The sequence below is a fragment of the Bos mutus genome, chromosome 2, assembly GCF_027580195.1.
Source record: "Bos mutus isolate GX-2022 chromosome 2, NWIPB_WYAK_1.1, whole genome shotgun sequence".
Classification (NCBI taxonomy): Eukaryota; Metazoa; Chordata; class Mammalia; order Artiodactyla; family Bovidae; genus Bos; species Bos mutus.
The window spans coordinates 46,470,561-46,495,537 of record NC_091618.1 but is presented as its reverse complement, the minus strand read 5'-3'; the positions used below and the strand labels follow the sequence as shown (position 1 = coordinate 46,495,537).

Sequence of the window (24,977 nt, the reverse complement as noted above, 5' to 3'; positions counted from 1 at the left end):
TCCTGTAGGTGGAGAGGAAGGGCATCAAGGAGCTAAGTGGATGAGATATCCCACACCTCCATGTCAGGGCACAGACTGGACTGGTTCACATGATTCCCTATGAGGAGACATTTCTGCAGCTAGAATTAGAAAAAGGTTGGGGAAAGTGGGAGGTCTCAGAAAGCCCACTGCTAGCTCTCTCAGAGGAGAAAATCCATCCAGGACTTGTTCCTGGAGCTGAGTTAGCACGCAGAGGGGCTTTGAGTTTAGACAGTTGTTTATAGTTTTCACAGTGAAGCCCTCCAACTTCCAAGGATGCAAGAAGAGGCATGGGCTGGAAGCATGCCTTCCAGCCCAAGCCTGGGGGAAGCCAGGATTGGTGGAAGGCCAAGTGAGGCAGAGTTGGGAGGCTGGGCCACAGAGATGCCCTTGACTTAAAAGGCCATGAAGCCAGGTAGTCTCCACCCCCTTGCTCTGCTCCCTGGGGCTCCACACTGTCTGCTTCCACACCAGGAGAGATTTCAGTTGCTTGGACCTAAATCTTGTCTGCTCGTTTCTACGGCTGGCTCCAGAGAGCACTCCCCCTAGAGCTGTAAGGCGAAACTTCATCTCCAGGCGCAATGCCTTGCCCGTCGAGATCGGATGAGCTGGTTTTCTTTGTGAACGGGAGGAAGGTAAGTGTTGGGTATCACCACCACAGTTTGCAGAGTCAGCAGGAAACTTCTAGCCTGAGGGAAGCACATGTGACCTGTTTGGGTTGAGACCCCCTCCAATCAGGGACAAGAAGCCAGAGACTGGGAACCAGTCTACTTCGGCCTGTTCTACATTCCACCAGGGAGTGGGAGAGGTGATAGAGCACTGGGGGTAAAGACACGTGCCTCATGTCACATGGCCTGGGTTCCAATCCAGCTCCACCGTTTACTGCACAACCTTCTACAAGTCACTTCACTTCCCTGAGTCTCAGGGTGCCCGTCTTTATGACTATTGTAGAGATCGAAAGAGAGATGCTTCTTTCATTGATTAGAAACCTCTTAAATGCTTATAGAGGACCTCAGCGCTGGGCCCAATACACCAGAAGCACTCTATTCTAGCAATGTATTTTGATTCTCAAATTCAGGAGGATAAGAAGTGGAGCATTCTTTATTTTTCTATTTATGAACTTAATTTTTCTGTTCAGTTTCCATTATACAGAATTAGTTGATATGTGCATATGTGCTAGGTCACTTCAGTTGTGTCTGACTTTTTGTGACCTCTTGGACTGTAGCCCACCAGTCTCCTCTGTCCATGGGATTCTCCAGGCTAGAATACTGGAGTCGGTTGCTATGTCCTCCTTCAGGGGATCCTCCCAACACAGAGATCAAGTTTTTGTCTCTATGTCTCCTGAGTCTCACTGGGTCATCCATTCAATCCCCATAATAGTCTCCTCTCTGTTTCCAATGCAGGTGATTGAGAGGAATGCAGACCCAGAAGTCACTCTCTTGAGCTTCCTAAGAAAGAACTGGATCCTTTTGGCCAGAGTCTTGGCCAGGTCTGTGTTTGCCTTAAAGCTTAGGCTAACTGTGATTATGAAAATTAATCAAACTTCTCTATCTGCAAACAGCCAGGCCCCTTGGCCCTCATTCTCTTTTTGCTCTTGGCAATGGTTCTAAGGATATTAAGTTAATTGAGCTATTTGAAAAGGATGAAGTTTCCCCAGAGTTTCTTATATCTTGATTTAATAATCATGAAATAGAAGCTAAGCTCTTTCCTTCAGCACTAATTATTCCTTTAAGGGCCTTCCAGCTTCCCAAGAGGGTGGTTATATAAGAGAGGTTTGTTTTGCATGTACCTTACCCTGGAGGAAAACCAAATTCTCCAGATTTAGGAAGAGCACGTGTCATAGGAGATTACCTTTCTCAACATCTATTTTCTCACAAGAGGTTTTCCCTCAACTTTCTATATTCTGAAATTTAGATTTTCATAATGGCTAACATATTTTAATTGATAAATCTAGTGGATCTTTCGAAGAAGCCAAATTTTTTAAAAAGAGACATTATAAGTTTTGTTTAAAAGCCCACATAGTTATCACTCACTGTCAAATGTTTGAAAATTAGGAAATCTCATTATAAAAAAGAAATAGGAAGAAAAAAAAAAGAAATAGGAGTTTCTCATGAAAAACAGTCATTCTTACCTGGCAGCAATCTTGCTTAGAGCTGAGTGGGGCCTGTCTGTCATCCTCCATCTAAAAGGGAGCCCAAGCTCTCCAGGTACACTCAGCCCACTCCAATTCATTCACATACTCTCTGATAAGCATTTATGGTTATGACTTAATTTAGATGAACAAGCCATATGGCCTTTTTTTAAAAAGCCAGTGATTCCAAAGTCTTCTTAGCCAGTCTAGTTAATTACTAGTTTATCCAATCCATAAACTATGTGGAAATGGACCACAATCAGGGAGAAAGATGACTTAAGAGAGGAGCAGAGGCTGGGCCTTGAGATTGGACCTGGACCAAGAGGGAGCAGAGAGGTAGAAAATAAGGATGGGAGTTTCTCTGAAGGCTCACTGACTGGGTTTCAAATGCAATACAAATAACTGAGAAGATCTAGCAATACATTAACCTGATAAAAATAAGTACTTCTCTTCCAATTACATTAATTGGAACCCAGAAGACTACCTATAATGAAATAGGATTTTTCTAAGGGCTTTTACTTTTGTTATCTGACAAGATGCTTACGATAAGCCTGTGAAGATCAAGTAGATACTGCTTTTCCCTCATTGCTAGTGAGGAAACAGGTAGGGAGAGGTTTGTGTGTGCAGCGTCACACAGCTAGTAAGACACAGACTGGTCTTAACTGAGGCTTGGAGGCAGGGAAATGTCTTCTCAGACCTGCATCTCACTCCACGAAGGAGACTTTCCTCACTAGCAACACCCTAGGGAGGAAGCTCTAATGACGGCGACATGTCCACCAGGAGTCTTTCCTTGACCGGCCCTCCCAGTGCGCCTCACCGGAACCAAGTACGCCTGCGGAAGAGGAGGCTGCGGTGCCTGCACCGTGATGGTGTCTAAGCGAGACCCCACGTCCCAGGAGATAAGGTATCCACACAGATGCCCGGAGGTCAGGCTCGCATTCTCCTCTCACAGCTGAGGATGATCTCAAAGGCCTTCCAGCTTTGTGATTCTAACTCTCTCTGAAAATCTGATAAAAGCTTGTGTTTTTATAAAAACTACTAATGCACAACACTGTAAAACAACTATACTCCAATCAAAATTAATCACAAAAAGAAACTAATAATGTTTTACACAGTTTCCAGGGGGCCATGGATCTCCCAAGGCCCATTGATGCATCCCAGTTAAGAAACCCCAACTTAGGGACCTCCCTGGTGATCTAGCAGTTAAGACTCTGTGCTTCCACTGCAAGGGACACAGGTTTGATCCCTGTTGGAGGAAGATCTGGTGTGCTGCAGATCCCTCATGCTGTGTGGTGTGGCCAAAAAAAAAGAAACTCCAATTTAGGCCAAACATTCATTTGATGGGTGAGGAAACTGAGGTTCAGAAAGATGAAGTGACTTGTTCAGTCATACAATTAGTAAGCCATAGAACAAGAACTCAGGCCCACATTTTCTGGCTGTTTTTACTGTTGAACTGAATGCGGCCCATGATTTCAGCATTTCATTAAGGGCTGGATTCCAGTACTTGGACTGCTCCCAAATCTGCTGGCCCAAGATTGCAAAAAATGGCCTCAGGACACAGGCTTTCCAACTTTTCTAAATAACCTTATACAGAGTTTAAAATAAACAGTCAAAAAAATTCTCAAATATGGTTAAAGACAAGGTGGGCCTTTTGCCTGTTATGGGATCAATGCTATAATGAGTAATAATTGACATCCAAATTATTCCTGATGAGACAAGTCCATACCCACTGCATCCAGATCCAGCTGGGTCTGTTCTGGGCTTGGAAAGTGTTTCTGAGGTTCAGAATGCCCATATTCCCCCTAAGAACCCCAATTATTACAGATGATAGAGAGTCAGCAGAGAGGACTCTAATTCTCCCTCCTGGTCACCCCTCCAGTCCGCCCCCCTCTAGACTGAATGACAGGCTGGTTGAGGGGAGGGGTTCTGCTACGCTTCTTCATTCCCACATTCCCACCAGGCAGAACTGTGTTACTCCTGTTGATTTTCCCTGTGCTTCTCACATTAAGACACTTCTCTGTCACCGCCTGCCTGGTGCCCATCTGCTCTCTGTATGGGGCTGCTGTCACCACTGTGGAAGGTGTTGGAAGCATGAAAACCAGGCTTCACCCCGTGCAGGTAAGAGCACATCCCAATTTTCTCACTTCTTAACCCTATCTTTGTAATCAAAGCTGTGTTGACTGTGCCTCCTAGGGCTTCTACGTTGTGGTCCAGAAAGTAGAAGCTTTAGATACACACTGATCCAGATAATAATATCTGTTAAATGACTTAAAACAAAGCTAGAAATACATCCATATTTCATTAGCTGATCATCTTTCTTCTTATTTTGTCTGCTTGAATAGTAACAGCATGATCAAAATATTAATTAATGCATATTAGACTGCAATGCAGAATAAATATTACACAGAGGGTACTATGCATAGAATAAAACATCTCGAGGATGACAGGGTAAAGTTTAAGTTTATTCCCTCTGGTATGGAGTTTTAAGAGTACTGTGATACGTATGGGCAGAAACACACCAATCTCTCAGTCATCGGCACAGGGGTTGGGGAAGTCATACATTCAGACACACTAACGCTGCAAGTACGACCAGGCAGGAGTCAACTGAATTTAATCATAAGAATCAATTCCAGGAATGTCAGCAAAGGCAAAAGACCCAGCAGAGTTTACTAGAGTCTCTGAGAATGTCAGAGAGGATGCTTACCCCGAGACCGATAAGCCCAAATCCTAGGATTACACTAAGATCTGCATCCAGAGCAAGCCTTCTCAAGCTTTAATATGCCTAAAAATCAATCAGCCAGGAGCTTTCTAAAAATGCAGATCCTGATTCAAAAGGTTTAAAACAGAGACCTGAGGTTCCACATTTCCTACAAGATCACATGTGGGACCAACAACAACACTGCCAGTCCACGGACTGCACTCTAAATAGCCAGGACCTAGAACACAGACCCGACTGCACTCTAAATAGCCAGGACCTAGAAGACCCGACTGCACTCTAAATAGCCAGGACCTAGAACACAGACCCGACTGCACTCTAAATAGCCAGGACCTAGAACACAGACCCGACTGCACTCTAAATAGCCAGGACTTAGAACACAGACCCGACTGCACTCTAAATAGCCAGGACCTAGAACACAGACCCGAATCTTGGACCTTGGAAAGCAGAGCTCCTTTTGATCCACACAGAAGAATTTGGAGAAGAGAGTAATATAAGCTCCATAGTGGAGAGTCTCTCAGTTACTCAGAAAGAGGTGACCCCTGCTCAGAACCAAGCTGGGAAAGACGTGGAGGTGCTCGATAAAACTGTTTTTTAATTACACACACATTCCTTGTCATTACTGATTTCTGGAGAATTCTCACTCTGGGAATGGAGGTTGTGCACCAATAATTTCCTGTTAGAGGGATCTGGACATTTGAGCTTGAAAAGCAACTGCAGTGCTAGGACACGGCTGCCGGCTCACCTCACCTGGGAGCAGCCAAGGAAAGGGGATGCTGGCCGACTCTGCCCGAGGTGAGGGTGCATTGCTCAGGGAGGAGGTCCCACTGTGACAAGGGAGACGCTTGACATGGACCCTGGTGGGAGGAGGTGACAGTGGGAAGTCAGGGCCTGTGACCATGCCTGTGTCCTTCCAGGAGAGGATTGCCAAGAGCCACGGTACCCAGTGTGGCTTCTGCACCCCTGGGATGGTGATGTCCATGTACACGCTGCTGAGGAACCACCCACAGCCCTCTGAGGAGCAACTGCTGGAAGCCCTGGGGGGTAGGTCTGACCTGAGGCCAGGCGGGGGCACGTGTCAGGCTGTGCTTCCCCCTACCATGCCACCCCAGCCCCACTCAGGGACCCCCTCAATGGTTTCTGAAGTAGCTGCTTTCACCAGGAGCAGATAATGTCAAGCTTAGCAGCTGCTCACCAGAGCACTTGCTCCCCAAACAAGTGGCCCACACCCCCACCTTAACACCCTGCTTTCTCTTCCCTACCCAGTGACTTTACCTGGCTGCCTTCATTTGGGCTGTCATAACAAAGCACCACAAACTTGGGAAAAGAAAACAACAGGAATTTCTTCTCTTATGGTTCTGGAGGCAAAGAGTCTGAAATCAAGGCCCTAGAAGAGACTTTTCCTTTCCTCTTTCCAGCTTCTAGTGGCTGACAGCAGTCCTGGCCCTCCTTGATTTAGAGATTCATCACTCCAATCTCTTCTTCCATCTACTTATGGCCTTCTCCCCTGTGTATCTATGTCCAGATTTCCCTCTTTTTCTAGTCCAGCCACTGGATTAAGGCCTACCCTAAGATGAGTAGGGCTTCCTCTTCACCTGATTACATCTGCAGCTCTGCAGAATTTCAAATAAGGTCACATTCACAGGTTCCAAAGATATCTTAGCACATCTCTGGGGACACGATTCAACCCATAACACAGCTCTTCACATATTGAAAGGATCTTTTCAAATTTACAATGGGTTTAAGTTACTAAAGAGGGGTTCATAGACATATCCTTTTTGCAGGAAACCTCATGGGTTTCCCAGGTGGCGCTAGTGGTAAATACCCACCTGCCAATGGAAGAGACGCAGGTTTGATCCTGGGGTCAGGAAGATCCCTTGGGGTAGGAAATGGCAACCCACTCCAATATTCTTGGGAAATTCCATGGACAAAGAAGCCTGGAGGGCTACAGTCTATGGGGTCACAAAGAGTTGGACGCAACTGTGCACGCATGCATGCACGCGTGTATTCACATACACAGCATCTTCTGCTTCCTCTCAACAAACCTCACACTGGGTCATCAACCATCACTAAACAAGACATCTGTTAGACACATAAATCCTTAGTTTGAGGCCTGAAGTCTAAGCCCCACACACTCTCCTAGTCTTCCAGTTACAGTGGACTTCCTTTACTCTCTCTGCTCCGTTACAGGACATCCAAACAAGTCATCTAAAATCCTGCCTTCCTTAGGTCCTTCCACTACGTGAGGTCCTTCAACAAGTCCTCATCCCTCACATGGCCACACCCACCCTCCTTCCCCCGGCATTCAGAGAAGCACAACAGCTGGCCTCCCAAACTCATTCTTCCTCCTCAGCTGTGTGACTCCCTACTGGCCAGTCTCCTCTCAGCCCTCCATCCTCTGCACGTTTCCACTTTTGCCTGCACTGCTCCGTGAACCCCGAGTGCCCCTCCCGTGCTCTCCATCAATCCATTTCTTTCTCATCCTTCAGCATGAGCTTCTTTGTGAAGCCTCTCCAGATGACCTCGATTCCACACTAACCTTCCTCCACGGCAGCCTCCCCTGCACCTTCATCCCTTGGAAACCTGAGGCTCTCGTACTTTCCCATGCAATAGAATCACCACAGACCTCTTAAACGCAGATTCCTGGGCTTGTCCCCAGACATTCTGATTTAGAATTGGAGAAAGGCCAGAGATTCGCATTTTAAACAAATACCCTAGGAAATTCTGAAGCAGTGACCTAATGTCCACTGAGGGGCTCTACTAACAAGCTGTCAAGGCATGATACCTCATTCATATACAGCCTTAGAAACAATGCATATTTTCCTGTTTTAGGATCATTTACATCTTACATAGTATCTGAAATATAGCTGTTGTCAACAGATACACGTTGAATGAATGAATAATTTAATAGATGGATGCAACTGAGCTCACCAGATAGACTATCGTCTTCTTTCAAACAGAGAATAAAACTAGAATTGAGGTGACAGGAAGGGTATTATCTAAGAGGAAGGAAAAAGCAGTGAACAGCCTAGCAGATATTCAAATATCCTCAAAAACAAACACCTGTCTTCAACTTTCTAAAGAAAAATAAAGTAAAAATCACTAAAAATAAAACATACTGATAACTTTGCTTTTTCTCTGATTAGGTAACCTGTGCCGCTGCACTGGGTATCGGCCAATTCTCGCAAGCGGGAAGACCTTTTGTTTGGTGAGTAGGGGGCTGCGGGGGCACCCACAGAGCAAGAATGACGGTGACAGACGGTCTAGTCTGGGAACACAGGAGTCGCATTTTTAGACCATGCAAATAGATCGTAAGGAAGACTGACTGAGTTATCAATAGCTCCATCTAACTCACAGGAGTCTGAGCTCTTTGTTGAGGGAAGGGTGGGTGTTATACTACTTTTCACCCTCGACATCACACCACCAGAAAGCCAGGTGATCTAGCCAGCCAGCTAGACATCTTCCATGACGATTTCAGCAAGGCATCGGGACAGTACAGGGAGGAGGTCTCCAGCAAACCCAAGGAGACAAGCAAAGACACGGAGTTTGCCTGGGGGAGGCAAGGTTAGTGCCAAGAATCCAGACCAGCTGGGAAAGTGTGAGCAAATAAAGAAGCCAAAATGGCATAGTAGAATCCAAACTTCACCCCAACTACCAGAGTGCAGAGAGATTCCCCCACCAAATAGTGACACCTCACTGGGCTGCTGTGAAAATCAAATGAGAAATTGAAGGCACGTAGCAAAGTCTTGAACTCAAGACTCACTTAAAACTCAACACGTATTTACTACTGTATCAAAGATGCCATCGACACTACAAATAGTGTTTGCCAGGGAGATCAAACACATCTGATCACCCTCTGCAGAGGGCAGGAAGGACATAGGCAGTACCACCCTTAGACCCAAGCAAGGGGGATCCCAAACTTCAGAGAACCCTTCGCTGGTCCCCCTACAGCCAATCTCAGGAGGCCACAGGGCCAAAGTGACTTGTTCACTTCAAGCCTTCACCCTTTTCTGGACTATGCTCCAGACATGGTCTTGACCCCATTCCCAGGAACAGGCCTCTTCCCCCAGTCCATCTTCCTTGAGAAGATCATAACAGCCAGCATGTGCACCAGAAGCCAAACACTGGCTGTTCGGGGAGGAAGTAGACAGAATTTGGATTTGCATGCTGGTTCACAGGTGTGTGAGGCCCCTCACAGTACAGACCTAGAGCCAGGGTGAGGAGGGAAGAGCAGCAAGCCCCAGGCCAGGGCCTCCATCTGTGCTCTTGCCTCAGCTCCATGAAGAGTGGACAAGGGCCTAGAAATGAACCAGCAGGTGTGTCCCGCTCCCCAGAGCCAGGCCCATCCCCCATGCCTGTCCCATGTTCTATTGCCACACGGGGGAGCCAGTGGTTGACAAGCTGAGAAATAAAATGTATGGCTTGTAAAGCCATCAAATTACTGGTGTAAACGGAAAAACACTTGTGAAATACAAATGAAGGAAGTTAAAGGCAACCTCTCTCCCTCTGGAACATGGATGTTATCCACCTTTCCAGGCACAGCCTTTGGGGCTAAAGGAAAAATTGTAGTCAGAGACCCACCGTGCAGCCAACAGGACCCAGGAACATTAACGGGTGAAAGGAAGCGAGTCCCAAAGCAGGAATACCCAAGGCTCTTATCTGCTAGGCAAGCGGAGACTGGCTTCCTCTGTTACCACTCACTCATGGTCTGTCATGAGAGCTCAGAGTTTTGAGTGAGAGAGGAAGTGCTACTGGCTTGGCTCAGCTGGTTTTGCTTCTTGGGCAGAACTAGGAAGCTGCCAGCCTGAGACGTTTGTGCAGAGACAAAGAATTCAAGTATCTGGAAGAAAGTATTTTACTAGAGACTTAGGAGAGACTATTTGAGGAATAAAATACAAGAAGTAAGGTTGGAGAAATGGGAAATGAAAGAACCAGCGAATGGAAACCGGCTTTAAAATTCACTGATTGTCCTTTCATTCCCAGTCAGTGCCATACAGATTGCAGATGGTGGGGAGACCTGGCTCCAAAACTGCTTTCTTTCTTTGTTTTTCTTTTTATTTTCTCTTTTTTAGGTCCCTATATAAATGATAATAGTCAATGTTGTCAAATCTTGCAGAGAATGGATACTAGCAATGGTTATTGCTCTGAAAAACATCTTATCAAGTGATTCTACAACTAGGAATTCACCTTAAAAAAAATTCAGAGATGTACACAAAACTATACCTGCAATGAACAGAAGTGTTTATGTTATTTGTAGTCATAAAATATAGGGAAAAAATTAAGTATACATCAATGGCAAATTTTACAAATATATTTATGGAATAGCCAGAAGATAGATTAATATGCCATCAACAAAAATATATTTTAAAGACTTTAATGACAGTAAATAAATGAACAAAAAGTCAAAATAAAAGGCATATTGTACTAACTATAAATATAGTACAAATATATATTACATAAAAATGTTTATCAGTAATGATAGTTTCTTTTATATTTCTTCATATTCTTTATTATTGTTTATGCTATTTATTACATATTGTGACTATATTATATATTCTATCTATATTATTTATCTATATTATATATTCTGTATCTGAATCATATTTTTAAAATAAAGCAAAAAGGAAAGATCTTCTGATTATCCCTATCCCAATAGAAACCACCGAAAGCGACTTAAAAAGCTTGGAGCCTCATTTAAATTGCCAAGCCCTTTAAGGCACACACTGATTTACATGTCAGAAAGTTTTTCATAGGAGAGGCAGGTGGTGAGAGGGAGGCTCAAGAGGGAAGAGATATATGTATATGTATAATTGAGCTGATTCACGTTGTTGTTGTATAGCACAAGCTAACATAATTATACTCCAGGAAAGCGAGTATACTCAAAATTTTATTTTTTTTAAATAGATATCTGTTTTTAAGTTTTTCATCTCAAGGCATTTCACTGTCCTAGGAGTCAAATGGCTGTCAACAGAAAGGAACAGGAAAATGCTGCCTGGATCTGGGAGAAAATGATTCTTCCTCGCTTGGCAGGAAAAGTGACGTGAGTCCCTTTGCTTTGTCTTCTCCCCAAGAGTATCACTTAACACCAACAGTGCTGAAACTGTGCTTGTGCGCTCTGATGGTCATTCTCTGCTTCTACAAACGTCCAAAGTGGAGGCATGAATAAAGCACTTTCCATTTGGGAGCAGGGTAAAGAGGTGATTGAAAGCTCGTGCTCTGATTTCCCTCTTCACTCTCTGGAAGGTTGAAACAGTAAAACCTAAGCCGGTTTAAGGTCAGAGAACAAAGACTTGCCCCAGCTCTGCGAGTCCTGTCCTTGCCTAACCCGGCTCCTGCCGCCCTGTCTTCTCGCACTGTCTCCCCCTCTGCAGAGAGAGGGCACTGCTGCCTCAGGGAGGCTGGGGAGCCCGTCCACACTCAGACAGCGAGTTCACGGCCCCCACAGCTGGGACATCCAGCCTGAAACACCCCAGTCTCTGGCTTTGCTCTCTGACAGATGCTAGTTTCCCAAAAAAAGACCCACTGCCAAGTTCTTACAGGAATTATTTAGAGAAAATTCCTAGTGAGAAGACAGGAAAAATAGAGTCTGCTCCCTGTAGACATGGAAAGCTAAACGAACAGAGCTGCCCTTACACAAAACTGAGCCCGTCATTCCCTGCTGGTTTTGTTTTTACCCTTAACGCCTACCTTATTTCCATTCTTGGCCTCCCCTGTCACTTTATTTCTGTCTGGGGAAGCTGTGCAATGGAAGAGAGGGGTGTTCCTCAGGAAGGCAGGCTACACCACGGACAACCACTTCACGGAGGATCAGTGCCCCCTGGAGGGCTAAAAATATTCTAAAGTCTGGATTTTGTAGCCTCCGGAATTCAATCTGTCCCTGGTAGCTCAGTGGTAAAGAATCTGCCTGCAATATGGGAGATCTGGGTTTGATCCCTGGGTTGGGAGGAGGGCATGGCAACTCCACTTACCTGGAGAATCCCCATGGACAGAGGAGCCTGGCGGGCTAGTCCATGGGATCACAAAGAGTCAGACACAACTGAGTGACTAAGCACACAGCACACATGACTGGGCTCTGGCAACCACCTGAATCACTCTAACCAAACTCAAAAGAACATATTTAAACTGGACTGTGCCGCAATATTCATTTATAAAGAGAAACACAATTTTAAGGTGGATCTTATGGGCACTGAGCCACATCCTTTGCTGTAGGAAAGCACGCACAGGATGTCACAATATAAGGGGAAGATTGCTTGGTGAGCATGGGTGCAGAGCCATTGATAATCATAAGGGGGACAGCAGGGAAGACCCCTCTCCACCCATCAGGTAGACCTACTAGATGGCACGTGTCTGCCCCATGACACTCCCATCTCTTGAAGCTGTGCTACTGTCTTCCATGGGGTAACTGTGAAGTCTTGGCCTAGCTCCTGTTCAGGGGAATTTTAATTCCTCAGCTCAGATCCATTGTTTTCCATTTTAATTCTCAGACACTATCTTACTTCTAGGTTATAGATACACACCACATTATTGCCCCCAGGTACTGCCTACACTTCTAATTCCAGCTAAGGCAAAAACTGGTCCTTCAGATGCTGGCAGGTATGTCTCAGTCTGGGATCCTACTAAGGACCTACACAAGGAATAATGCAAGTTTTCCTTCCAGAATCTGGGAAGACCTTACAGAGACAGAAGGAAAAGCAGGGGAGTGTTGGACAAATGTCAGGTCATTTCATCTACATGTCACAATTACCCTTCAAAATAGTCATTATTTCACTGGGAATTTGGGGTTGGTATTTACAGACTGTTACATTTAGAATGCATAGACAACAAGGTCCCACTGTATAGCACAGGGAACTATATCTAATCCCCTAGGATAAACCATAATGGAAAAGAATATTTTAAAAAGAATGTAAATACGTGTAAAACTGAGTCACTTTGCTGTACAGCAGAGATTGGTATAACATTGTAAATCAACTATACTTCAGTTTTTTAAAATAGGTATTATTTCTATTTAATCTTTAGAGAGATTGAGTACATTTCTATTGAGAGGGTCAGAGAGCCAAGTTGTGGCAGAGCTGATAATGAACTCAAATCTGTCTCCCCCACCCCACCAGCCCCACCCACCGCCGTGCTCGGCCAGCCCATCTTCCATGGGTTTCCCCATTATATATCCTTCCAGCCCCACACCCCACAGTTCTCTCCTGATTTGCCTTACTCTTTAGGAAATGTCTTGAGAATAAGTGTTTCCAAAACTAAAACATACTTAATTTAGAGAGGATTGCAGTTTGGGTAACTTTTCACTGTGCTTTGGTTTCCTAATAGATGAAATAGAGATGGCAATTTACTTTCTTTGTACAATTGTTGGGGAGGATTAAGTAAATTATTAATATGTGTAGAAAGCACATGGAATGTAAGCACTCCATAAATGCCAACTAGTGTTATTAAAGCAAGTGGGGTGTGTGTATGTGCTTACACAAGAGCATATATGTTCAGAGTCGTGTTTTACTTAAATTACGGGACTTCTCAGAGCTTTTCGCATTTTGAATCTTAACTTGACAGATGAGGGAGTAGTGGCTCGGACACAGTGAAGAGGATTTCCCAAACTAATTGACCTCTGATTGTTTTTCATAGACAGTCTTTGTATTTTGCAGGATACTATTTGAACTGGTTCATAGGATATCCTTTTCTTTAGTGTCAACACAATTCTTATTTAAAACTATTTGGTTTGAACTATTTTCCCATACAAGGAGAGTCGGAGCTATTATTGTGTTCATTTTGCCTTATTAATGTAAAGAATTATGATGCTGTTTCCAATTGAGCCTGACTGATGGAACCATCTTCTTCTGCCCTTATAAAGATTTGCACAGAGTTATTTGTGAAAGAGGAGTTCCAGCCCTTGGACCCTACCCAGGAGCTCATATTTCCCCCGGAACTCTTGGTAAGAGGAGTTGGGTGTTTTATGTGCTTATTGAAATGTCACTGGTTATAAGCTCAGTTTTTAAAAACCACTTTTTCCATCCTGTGAAATTATCAAATTGTAGAAATTCTTGATCAAATCGGAATGCTTGTCCCTGCCTGGCTCACCCAGCCCTGGCTGATGCCCTGTACACATTCCCCAAAGCCTCAACTGAGGCTATATTTTAACCATTTTTGTTATTACTTCCATCATTGTCACCTGCACTGTATCCCTATTGACTGTCCCAATCAATCCAGTTTTTCTCAACTTCTAACTCGATCTTTCCAGCCCTTCCCAGATACTGACCTCAAGTGGCACTTCCAGGGCCTCCCAGTTCTTCCCTCTGTCAGCATTTCTATCTTCCCTCTCTAACACCCAGTTGTTCCATTCGGTAACGTATGTATTTCTGAAGGGGTTCTGATATGTTCATTCATACATTCAACAAATACTAATCAGTCAGTAACATGCCAGGCACTGTTCTAGGTACTGAATACACAACAGGAACAAAACTCACCCAAGGACCTGCCCCCAAGGAGACTGTAATTTGATTGGAGAGACACATAATGAACAAGACAATAGATGATATCCCTTATACAAATAATCTTTTAAAAAATGATACAAATGAATTTATTTATAATACAGAAACAGACTCACAGACTTAGAGAAGGAACTTACGGTTACCAGTGGGGAAGTGTGTGGGAAAGGGATAGTTAGGGAGTTTGGGATAGACATGTACACACTGCTATATTTTTAATGAATAACCAACAAGGACCTACTGTATAGCACAGGGAACTCCGCTCAATGTTATGTGGCAGCCTGGATGGGAGGGGAGTTTGGGGGAGAGTGGATACATGTGTGTGTATGGCTGAGTCACTCTGCCATGTACCTGAAACTATCAACATTGTTAATTGGCTATACTCTAATATAAAATAAAAAGTTTAAATAGATAAATAGACAGATAATAGATAAGTTATATAGCATGTCAGCAAGTGATAAGGAGAACAAAATAAAACAGTGAAGGGGGATAGGATGCAGGGGATTGCAATTTTCCATATCTGGCCAGAGAAGACATCTCTGAAAAGGTAGTATTTGATGAAAGTGCTGAAGTAGGTGAAGGAACTGGTCATGGTGGGGAAGAGCAATCCAGGCAGCGGGGCAGCAAGTGCAGAGATACCAAGGAGAGGAGAACTCCTGTCCTGATCAAGGACAGAGCAGGGGCCAGCCTGGCAGGAACTCAGGGAACCAGAGAAGTCAGAAAGCTGCAGGGCTGGGGGCAGACCATCCTGGACTTAGACTGCTTGGCTTTTACTCTGCATCAGATGAGAAGCTATCAGAGAGGTTGGACATAAGAGGAGTACGCTCCTGTTAACCTTGTAACGGGTGGGATCTGGAGTGGTTTGGGCTGCTGGGACAGGAATAGCCTGGGGATGGGTGAGAGAAGGATCAGTGAGCCCGTCAGGGCAGCTGTGCCCTCCTGAGGATGGTGGTGCTGGGCCAGGCAGCCAGCATGCACCTGGTGAGGAGCCAGTGGAGTCTGGATACACTTTTGGAAGAGCCAACAAGATTTCCTGATGAATGTGATGTGGTGTGTGGGGAGAGAAAGGAGTCAAGGCTGACTCCAGGGCTTTGGGCAGCTGGAAAGGGGAGTGGCCATTTACTGAGAAGGGGAAGACCTCTGGAGGAGCAGGGCATTTTTCCCTTAGGGAATCCTTTCTGAGGGGGCTTGGAGGAGGATGGGGCATGAAGAACTCAGTTTTGGACATGTTAAATTTGAGATGCCTATTATACATCTAAGAAGAGACACTGAGCACTCATTCAGGTATGTGAGCTTGGATTTCAGAGGTAAAACTGAAGATTCTAATTTAGGAGTATCAGTATAATTATGATTTTTTAAGGCCATGATACTAAATTATGCTAAGTTAATCTATACTGAAGAGTCAATGACACATGCCAGCTCATATTGTCACTTTCCTCCAAAGCACTACACACGAACAAGTCTTAAGCTAAAAGGAATAAATATCTAATTATGGAAATTCAAGCATTAGCCAATGGTATAGTGAGTATCTTTTTGGTCAGGGGAAACCCAGAACTTTTGAAATCTCTCTAGAGAAACATACCTCCACCCGGAGTCTATCACAACCCAGGAATACAGATGTGCCCATGTGCACACACCTTTGTTATTTGCACTTAGAGAATGACAGAGAACCCAGAAAAACGAACCCTGACCTTTCACGGAGAGAGGGTTACTTGGATCTCCCCTGGGACCTTCAAAGACCTCCTGGAGCTGAAAGCAAAACACCCAGAAGCCCCGCTCATCCTGGGCAACACATCACTGGGTGAGTGATTACAACAGTTCTCACACCACCACCAGGCCTCAGTGCCGAACAGGACTTCCTGTCTCCTAGTCTAAAAAACTACTTTTTAAAGATAAAGACATCATCATTTTTAATAAAAGTGTTATAGTAAAATAATGTATTATAAAATGTACTCTTATATTGTATATTATATAATAATTATTTATACATTACCTTTTATGTATACTATATATAAATATTAGTGTATATATATATATATATATTTATATTTATATTTCCTGGTGGCTCAGATGGTAAGGAATCTGCCTGCAATTCAGGAGACCCAGGTTCGATCCCTGGGTCAGGAAGATTCCTGGAGGAGGGCATAGCAACCCACTCCAGTATTCTTGCCTGGAGAATCCCATGGACAGAAGAGCCTGATGTGCTACAGTCCATGGGGTTGCAAAGTGTCGGACACAACTGAGCAAAAAACATAATATACTGCATATACTTTTATATATACATTACATAAATAATATTAAAAGATAATACAAATATGATAGTATTATCATATAATAAAATAGCCTCCAAAATTCAATATACACAGACCTTGGGAGTATGCAGTGTAACTCCTTGAGGTGTGCAGCAGTATTAAAGGACTGTTAATTATTTAATTTACCTTGTCCTTTTAAATTTTGTTTCCATTAGGTATTGAGTAAATTAAATAGAATTTTATGAAATACGGTGGATATATTAACAATCTACACCCAGTTATCACCACCCTCACTTTGAGAACCAGAGCTTTACCAAGAAGTTTGCCCCATGGGCCCCCGAGACCATAGTCCCCCCCTCCCCTTCCTCTCAGGGGTGCTCATTAGACTGAATATGGTGTTGGTCCATCTCTTCTCTGTTTTTTACATGTTATAACCGTATATTTGAGTTCCTAAGCAATGTGTTGCTTAGTTTTGCATATTTTTGAACTTCACTCAAGTAGATGGACACAGTATTACTCCTCTACAGTTTGCTTTGTGCATTTAACATTCTTGAGCTGGGACCTGCCCACATGGTTGCACATAAGTGTGCTAATTCCATCCTGTGCCGAGGACACAGTTCACACTTCCATTCCATTGCTCAAGGCCATGGCATGTTTTCCAAGTCTTGGCTCTTTCAGATACCTCTATACACATCTCCTGAGAGTCTTCTAAGAATCTCTCATCCATTTTATTTCCTATTTTTATATTCACATAATGCTACTGCTAACTGCTAAGTCGCTTCAGTTGTGTCCGACTCTGTGCGACCCCATAGACAGCAGCCCATCAGGCTCCCCTGTCCCTGGGATTCTCCAGGCAAGAACACTGGAATGGGTTGCCATTTCCTTCTCCAATGCATGAAAGTGGAAAATGAAAGGGAAGTCGCTCAGTCGTGTCCGACTCTTAGCGACCCCACGGACTGTAGCCTAGCAGGCTCCTTCGTCCATGGGAGTTTCCAGGCAGGAGTACTGGAGTGGGTTGCCAGTGCCTTCTCCATTCACATAATGACTATAGATAAATACATATACTGGAAGCACATGTGCTATAAAATTACTTGGCAGGGTATATGGCCAATGCTGTCACATATATATGCATTTATTGCCAGTGTTTAAAATTAGCATCTGAATATTTTAATGAGAAACTTTCAATGCCAAAAAATTGCATTTTCTTTTTCCTAACTCTCCCTCTCTTAAGATATATACTGCATTTACTTTCAGGACCTGCCATGAGATCTAAAGGATGTTTGTACCCAATTCTCCTCTCTCCTGCTAGGATTTCTGAGCTGAATGTGGTGTCTAAAACAAATGATGGTGAGTACCAGGTTTTCTTTGTAAAATATCCATGAACCAATCCCTGCACTAAACACTTGCACTAACTAAACACTAAATAGTTTAGAACCTCATCATACATTTATCTTGTCTGACTTGTTTCCAACTCTTTGACATTTTTCTGATGTGATATTATATTCCCACCGTGAAAATGTACTATCAAAAGCTTTGTACAGAATATGGGGTATTTGGATGATGTCATTCAAGACCTTGTAGTCACCTGTAGGATTCTTGCCTATAAAGAGCCATGATGGAACTTCCTTGGTGGTCCAGTGGTTAAGACCACGCTTCTAATGCAGGAAGCGCAGGTTTGATCCCTGGCCTGGGGACTAAGACCCCACATGTCTGCCTCTCAGTGTAGTCAAAAAAAAAAAAAAAAAAAAAAGGCATGGCGACACAAAGGCAATAAACTTGCAGTGTCAGTTTAAGGAGAAGACAGCAAGAGAGAAGTACTATCTATCAGTTGGATGGTCAGTTCCAGGGAGGGAGGCAGGTTTGCAGGAGGCATTTAACTTAGTGTCTGGCATTCAGATGCTATTTGTCTCTTAGGGGCAATGGCAAAAGGCCAAGTAAGACAGAAACCTGCCCAGGGTAGCACCCCTGGTCATTTGCAACATCCTTAAGGGCCCACTATGTGCAGACTCTTCATCAGGCAAGGTGGCACCCACAGAGCAGGAAGAAAATATCCAAGACTTTGCCTTCAAGATGCACAGCAACCCCTTTAACGAAAGGACTTTTATTTTACTCCTTCTCTCATCCAGCAGATCTCTTAGCATACATGTGCTTGTCTAAGGTACATGTGTATATGTACTAAATGACTTAATGGAAAGAAAAAAAGACTAAATGAATGAGTGAGCCAGGAACTTGAATTTGGAATGCAGTGGTAATAATGATTTCCTTAACTCGGGCAACAGGGAGGTTGGCTGAACTGAAAGCTTTAGTCCAGACTGACTTGTAGGCCATCACGTGTTTTTGGAGATCCGTGGTGGGCAGGAGAAGGGACCCACCTTGGCAGTATCACAGCCATCCCGGAGTCCTACCTTCCCGGCCTCAACCATCATCAGCCAAACTTAGACTGTGCTGCAGACCAGCAAGCCTGCCTTCCCTGACCCTGACCCACCCATTTGCAAGGAAAGGGACCCTTCCTGGTTTTGCACCACAGCCTCACAGCTTCAGCCTTGTGTTTAAGTAGCACATCCACACACCACTCAGAAAATGAGGGGAGTGTATATCTTAGATATATCTGAAATCTTGGGGTTGGAGAGAAGAGGAAGAGAGAAGAGTAAAATGGGTGGTTTGGGGGTATAATCAAGTACCCTTTTTTTTTTAGCATTTATTTATTTGGCTGCACCAGGTCTTAGTTACGACTCGCAGGATCCTCAATCATCACTGTGGCCTATGGGACCTAGTTCCCTGACCAGGGATCAAACCCAGGCCCCCTGCTTTGGCAGAGCAGTCTTAGCCACTGGACCACCAACAAAGTCTGTCAAATGATTTAAGCAGACAGTCAAGACAGGACAACCCTTTTCCTCATCTTCACCCCAGGCCCATGGTTTAGCCCATGATTTTCAAACTTGTTTAAGCACCACAACTCAGTCCTCAAACAAATCCTAATAGATGAAAATAAGCTCCTCTGTTTGAAGGAAGGGGAAGACTTTCTCCATCCCACCAAGCCCCCTATATTTCCTCCAACAGGGCCAGGACAAAAGGAAAGAGATCTGGCCCAAGGTCTGCAAACTGGCTGGTGGCTGGTCACCAAGGCACACATCTCCCATGTCCAATCCAGAACTCCCATCTTTACTGCCATTCCCTGTCCCCCCAGGCCCAACCCACTGGCTGTTCAACTGGCTCTTTGTCAGTTTAGACTCAGCAGGCAAGATAGAGGCAGATTCTAAAATCTTAACCATGTGTTTTCCTTGGGGCCCCTTAAACTTTAAGTGTGAGTCACCTCTAGAAGCCTCCAGGGACCTTTCTCAGGATGCCCAAGCTTTTCCTGAGGCCCAGAGGAGTGAAGAACACTTGTAGGGGAGGGTTACACTGGAGCCAGCTGTACCCACCACCACCACCAGCAACTCCAGGAAATAAATATCTGTGACAGCTTGCATTTGTTTACATTTTGTGTGCTAATCCATGTCACCTACTTGTTTGGCTGGATATACCTCCCACTCACCTTCAAAATGTTTAGTATAGTAAGTGCTACAGGAAGTCAGTGCATCTTAAACCCATAGACCCTCAAACTCTGAAAAGCATGGAGTTAAAATAAATCCCATGTTCTGAGAATCATATAAAGATAAAGATCTTTTCAACACCACTGAAATGCAAGCTAGGTTTTGTGACCAAAGGTGGAATAAAACATGAATAGAAGTTCAGTAAATAGAATTTTCTCAGTACAGTTGTGTCACGCCTGACACAAAGTGAGGGGCTACTGTGAGCGATGGAAAGAATCAAACAGAAGTCTCTAAAATGGATTGTCTCGCCTCAGCCTGAATCCGAAACCCATACTTATGAGGACCTAGGCAATAGGGAAGACAGCTGACATACTCTCCCCTGGGGCTGAACTGCATTGCCTGCCTTTTTTTTATTTAGTTTATTACTTTATTTTTTATTTATTATTTTTGGGCACGCAACATGTAGGATCTTAGTTCCCTGACCAGGGATCAAACCCTGCAGTGAAAGTAGGGAGTTTTAACCACTGGGCCACCAGAGAAGTCCCTGAACTTCTCTTTTCTATCTACGTCAAATAACAGGTGGTCGTGCTAGACTGTGTAATGCTGCTGACCATAACCAGATAAAAATCTTTGCCTCTAATTTCTTCGCTACTTAATACGGCTCTGGATCTATATGACAGGAGGAATTGTATGGTAGGAAATAAGCATGGTCTGCCCAGTGCTCCTGCAGGTAAAAGGAAGGCAAGATTTTGAGGAAGTTAAAGCTTTACTGGAACTTGTGGTGATGGGAAGCAATAGACAATCACCGATGGGACCAGATCCTGTGTGCCTTTTATGAGATACTGATGCAGAAACAGGGTGAGGATTCTAAGCTGAGAGACATTCCAGGCAGAGGAGCAGTATAGTTACTTTAAGGCGTGATTTGCTTATGGGCTTCCCTGATGGCTCAGATGGTAAAGAATCCACCTGCAACGCAAGAGATCCGCATTTGATCACTCGGTCGGGAAGATCCACTGCAGGAGGAAATGGCAATCAACTCCAGTATTCTTGCCTGGAGAATCTTATGGACAGAGTAGCCTGGTGCGCTGCAGTCCATGGGGTCGCAAAGAGTAGGACACGACTGAGTGACTAACACTTTCACTTTCAAGATTTGCTTAGCATACAGATAATAAGAAGCAGCTAGTAGTTTTGTTAATCAATTAGGTTAACTATGATCACTGAAACAACAGGCGGTGTTAGTTATGTGGGTATGTTGGTAGGACTGGGAAAGTATTGCACCAAGTACACTTTTCAGTTCAGTCATTCAGTCGTGTCCAGCTCTTTGCGGTACCATGGACTGCAGCACTCCAGGTTTCCCTGTCCATCACCAAATCCTGGAGCTTGCTCAGACTCATGTTCATCAAGTTGGTGATGCCATCCAACCACCTCATCCTTTGTTGGCCCCTTCTCCTCCCGTCTTCCATCTTTCCCAGCATCAGGGTCTTTTCCAGTGAGTCAGTTCTTTGCATGAGGTGGCCAAAGTATTGGAGTTTCAGCTTCTGCATCAGTCCTATCAAAGAATATTCAGGACTGATCTCCTTTAGAATGGACTGGTTGGATCTCCTTGCAGTCCAAGGGACACTCAAGAGTCTTCTCCAACACCACAGTTCAAAAGCAGCAATTCTTCGGCACTCAGCTTTCTTTATAGTCCAACTCTCACATCCATACATAACTATTGGAAAAACCATAGCTTTGACTAGACAGACCTTTGTTGGCAAGGTAATGTCTCTGCTTTTTAATATGCTGTTTAGGTTAGTCATAGCTTTTCTTTCAAGGAGCAAGCATCTTTTAATTTCATGGCTACAGTCACCATGTGCAATGATTTGGGATCCCCCCAAAATAAAGTCTGTCACTGTTTCCATTGTTTCCCCGTCTATTTGCCATGAAGTGATGGGACTGGATGCCATGATCTTAGTTTTTGAATGATGAATTTTAAACCAGCTTTTTCACTCTCCTCTTTCACTTTCATCAAGAGGCTCTTTAGTTCCTCTTTGCTTTCTGCCATAAGGGTGGTAACAACTGTATATCTGAGGTTATTGATATTTCTCCAGGCAATCTTGATTCCAGCTTGTGCTTCATCCAGCCCAACATTTCTCATGATGTACTCTGCATATAAGTTAAATAAGCAGGGTGACAATATACAGCCTTGACATACTCCTTCCCCAATTTGGAACCAGTCTGTTGTTCCATGTCTAGTTCTAACTGTTGCTTCTTGACCTGCATACAGATTTCTCAGGAGGCAGGTCAGGTGGTCTGATATTCCCATCTCTTTAAGAATTTTCCACAGTTTATTGTGATCTACACAGTCAGAAGCTTTGGTGTAGTCAATAAAGCAGAAGTAGATGTTTTTCTGGAACTCTCTTGCTTTTTCAATGATCCAGCGGGTGTTGGCAATTTGATCTCAGGTTCCTCTGCCTTTTCTAAATCCAGCTTGAACATCTGGAAGTTCATGGTTCAAGTATTTCTGAAGCCTGGCTTGGAGAATTTTGAGCATTACTTTGCTAGCGTGTGAGATGAGTGCAATTGTGCGGTAGTTTAACGATTCTTTGGCATTGCCTTTCTTTGGGATTGGAATGAATATTGACCTTTTCCAGTCCTGTGGCCACTGCTGCGTTCTCCAGATTTGCTGGCATGTTGAGTGCAGCACTTTAAGATCATCATCTTTTAGGATTTGAAATAGTTCAACTGGAATTCCATTACCTCCACTAGCTCTGTTTGTAGTGATGAAGGCCCACTTGACTTGGCATTTCAGGATGTCTGGCTCTAGATGAGTGATCACACCATTGTGGTTATCTGGGTCATGAAGATCTTTTTTTTACAGTTCTTCTGTGTATTCTTGCCACCTCTTCTTAATATCTTCTGCTTCTGTTAGGTCCATACCATTTCTGTCCTTTATTGTGCCCATCTTTGCATGAAATATTCCCTTGGTATTTCTAATTTTCTTGAAGAGATCTCTAGTCTTTCCCATTCTATTGTTTTCCTCTATTTCTTTGCATTGATCACTTATATCTCTCTCTATATATATAGAGATATAAGTGATCAATATATATATAATATATATAGATATATATAAGATATATAAGATCTTATATCTTATATAAGATATAGATATAGATCTTATATCTATATCTTATATCTCTCCTTGCTATTCTTTGGAACTCTGCATTCAAATGGGTATATCTTTCCTTTTCTCCTTTGCCTTTTGCTTCTCTTTTTTTCTCAGCTATTTGTAAGTCCTCCTCAGACAACCATTTTGCCTTTTTGCATTTCTTTTTCCTGGAGATGGTCTTGGTCACAAATCTCTGTGCATAGTTCTTCAGGCACTCTGTCTATCAGATTTAATCCCTCGAATCTATTTGTCACTTCCACTGTATAATCGTAAGGGATTTGATTTAGGTCATACCTGAATGGTCTAGTGGTTTTCCCTACTTTCTTCAATTTAAGTCTGAATTTGGCAATAAGGAGTTCATGATCCGAGCCACAGTCAGCTCCCGGTCTTGTTTTTGCTGACTGTATAGAGCTTCTCTATCTTTGGCTGCAAAGAATATAATCAATCTGATTTTGGCATTGGCCATCTGGTTATGTCCATGTGTAGAGTCTTCTCTTGTGTTGTTGGAAGAGGATGTTTTCTATGAGCAATGTGTTCTCTTGGCAAAACTCTGTTAGCCTTTGTCCTGCTTCATTTTGTACTCCAAGGCCAAGTTTGCCTGTTACTCCAGGTATCTCTTGACTTCCTACTTTTGCATTCCAGTCCCCTATAATGAAAAGGACATCTTTTTTGGGTGTTAGTTTTAGAAGGTCTTGTAGGTCTTCATAGAACCATTCAGCTTCTTCTTCAGCATTACTAGTTGGGGCATAGACTTGGATTACTGTGATATTGAATGGTTTGCCTTTGAAACAAAGAGATCATTTTTAATATTAATGAAAATAAAGTTATGTGGGAGAGTGAAATATTCTCCAAGGTTAATCCATAAGAGAAAAATCAAAGCCCACTCTGCAACCTGCTTAAAGAAAAACAAAAAAAAACAGATTAACAGCAGTTAGAAGCCAGCCCTGGAAGTGACCAAATCATACCCTGTGTGTTAGTGACTCATTCCACAAACCCCAGGGGAAGTTGAAGATTAATTTTTTAAGGTCAACTAAGTCATCTCCTGATGGTTTGGGTGACTTCTTCATTTTCAAAGATTGAGCTGAATCCTTTACATCCCTACTACAGAGAAACCCAGAGCCCATGCTACTATCAATATCAATACTCACAAGTACGACTGAAACAGTTTTTATATATATAAATATTTGCCATTCTCTTTTTAGATATTATTTATTTTTCTTTTGACTGCACTAGGTCTTCTTTGCTGTGCACAGGCTTTTGTCTAGTTGTGACGTGTAGGGGCTACTCTCCAGCTGCAGTGCACAGGCTTCTTATTGCAGCAGCTTTTCTTGCTGTGGAGCATGGCTCTAGGCATGAGGGCTCTACAGCATGGGCTCAGTAGTTGAGGCACAGGGGTTTAGTTACTCCATAGCATGTGGGACCTTCCCAGATCAGGGATGGAACCCATGTCCCCTGCAATGGCAGGCAGATTCTTATACACTGTTGCAGGGAAAGCCTGCAACAGTTTTTAAATTCTGAGTTATTTCCTTGCCAGCTAGCGAATTAGTGAATAGTAGTTTCTTTTGTTTGTTTTGTTTTGTTTTCATTTTGTTCTGTTTTGCAAAGAGAAAAGGCTTTATTGCAGGGGCTAACCAAGTAGTATTGCCCTGATCCCGGGATGCTCTCCCATTTCTCCTGACTCCCTAGCCCCTCCC

The 24,977-nt window shown here is 43.6% G+C and overlaps 1 protein-coding gene across 4 annotated transcripts in view; it reads left to right on the top strand.

The window, feature by feature from the left end:
* Positions 1 to 457: 457 nt before the first annotated feature.
* Positions 458 to 24,977, top strand: part of LOC102283927 (aldehyde oxidase 2) — a 77,955-nt gene continuing 53,435 nt past the window's right edge. For all 4 annotated transcript variants that reach the window (XM_070388438.1, XM_070388426.1, XM_070388433.1 and 1 more), the window contains exons 1-10: positions 458 to 653; positions 1,422 to 1,479; positions 2,957 to 3,053; positions 4,159 to 4,267; positions 5,783 to 5,909; positions 8,012 to 8,073; positions 10,816 to 10,905; positions 13,717 to 13,797; positions 16,007 to 16,151; positions 17,857 to 17,949. In XM_070388438.1, the coding sequence (XP_070244539.1) occupies positions 600 to 653; positions 1,422 to 1,479; positions 2,957 to 3,053; positions 4,159 to 4,267; positions 5,783 to 5,909; positions 8,012 to 8,073; positions 10,816 to 10,905; positions 13,717 to 13,797; positions 16,007 to 16,151; positions 17,857 to 17,949 (916 nt within the window). In that variant the 5' untranslated portion in view covers positions 458 to 599. The remainder of the gene's footprint in view (positions 654 to 1,421; positions 1,480 to 2,956; positions 3,054 to 4,158; positions 4,268 to 5,782; positions 5,910 to 8,011; positions 8,074 to 10,815; positions 10,906 to 13,716; positions 13,798 to 16,006; positions 16,152 to 17,856; positions 17,950 to 24,977) is intronic.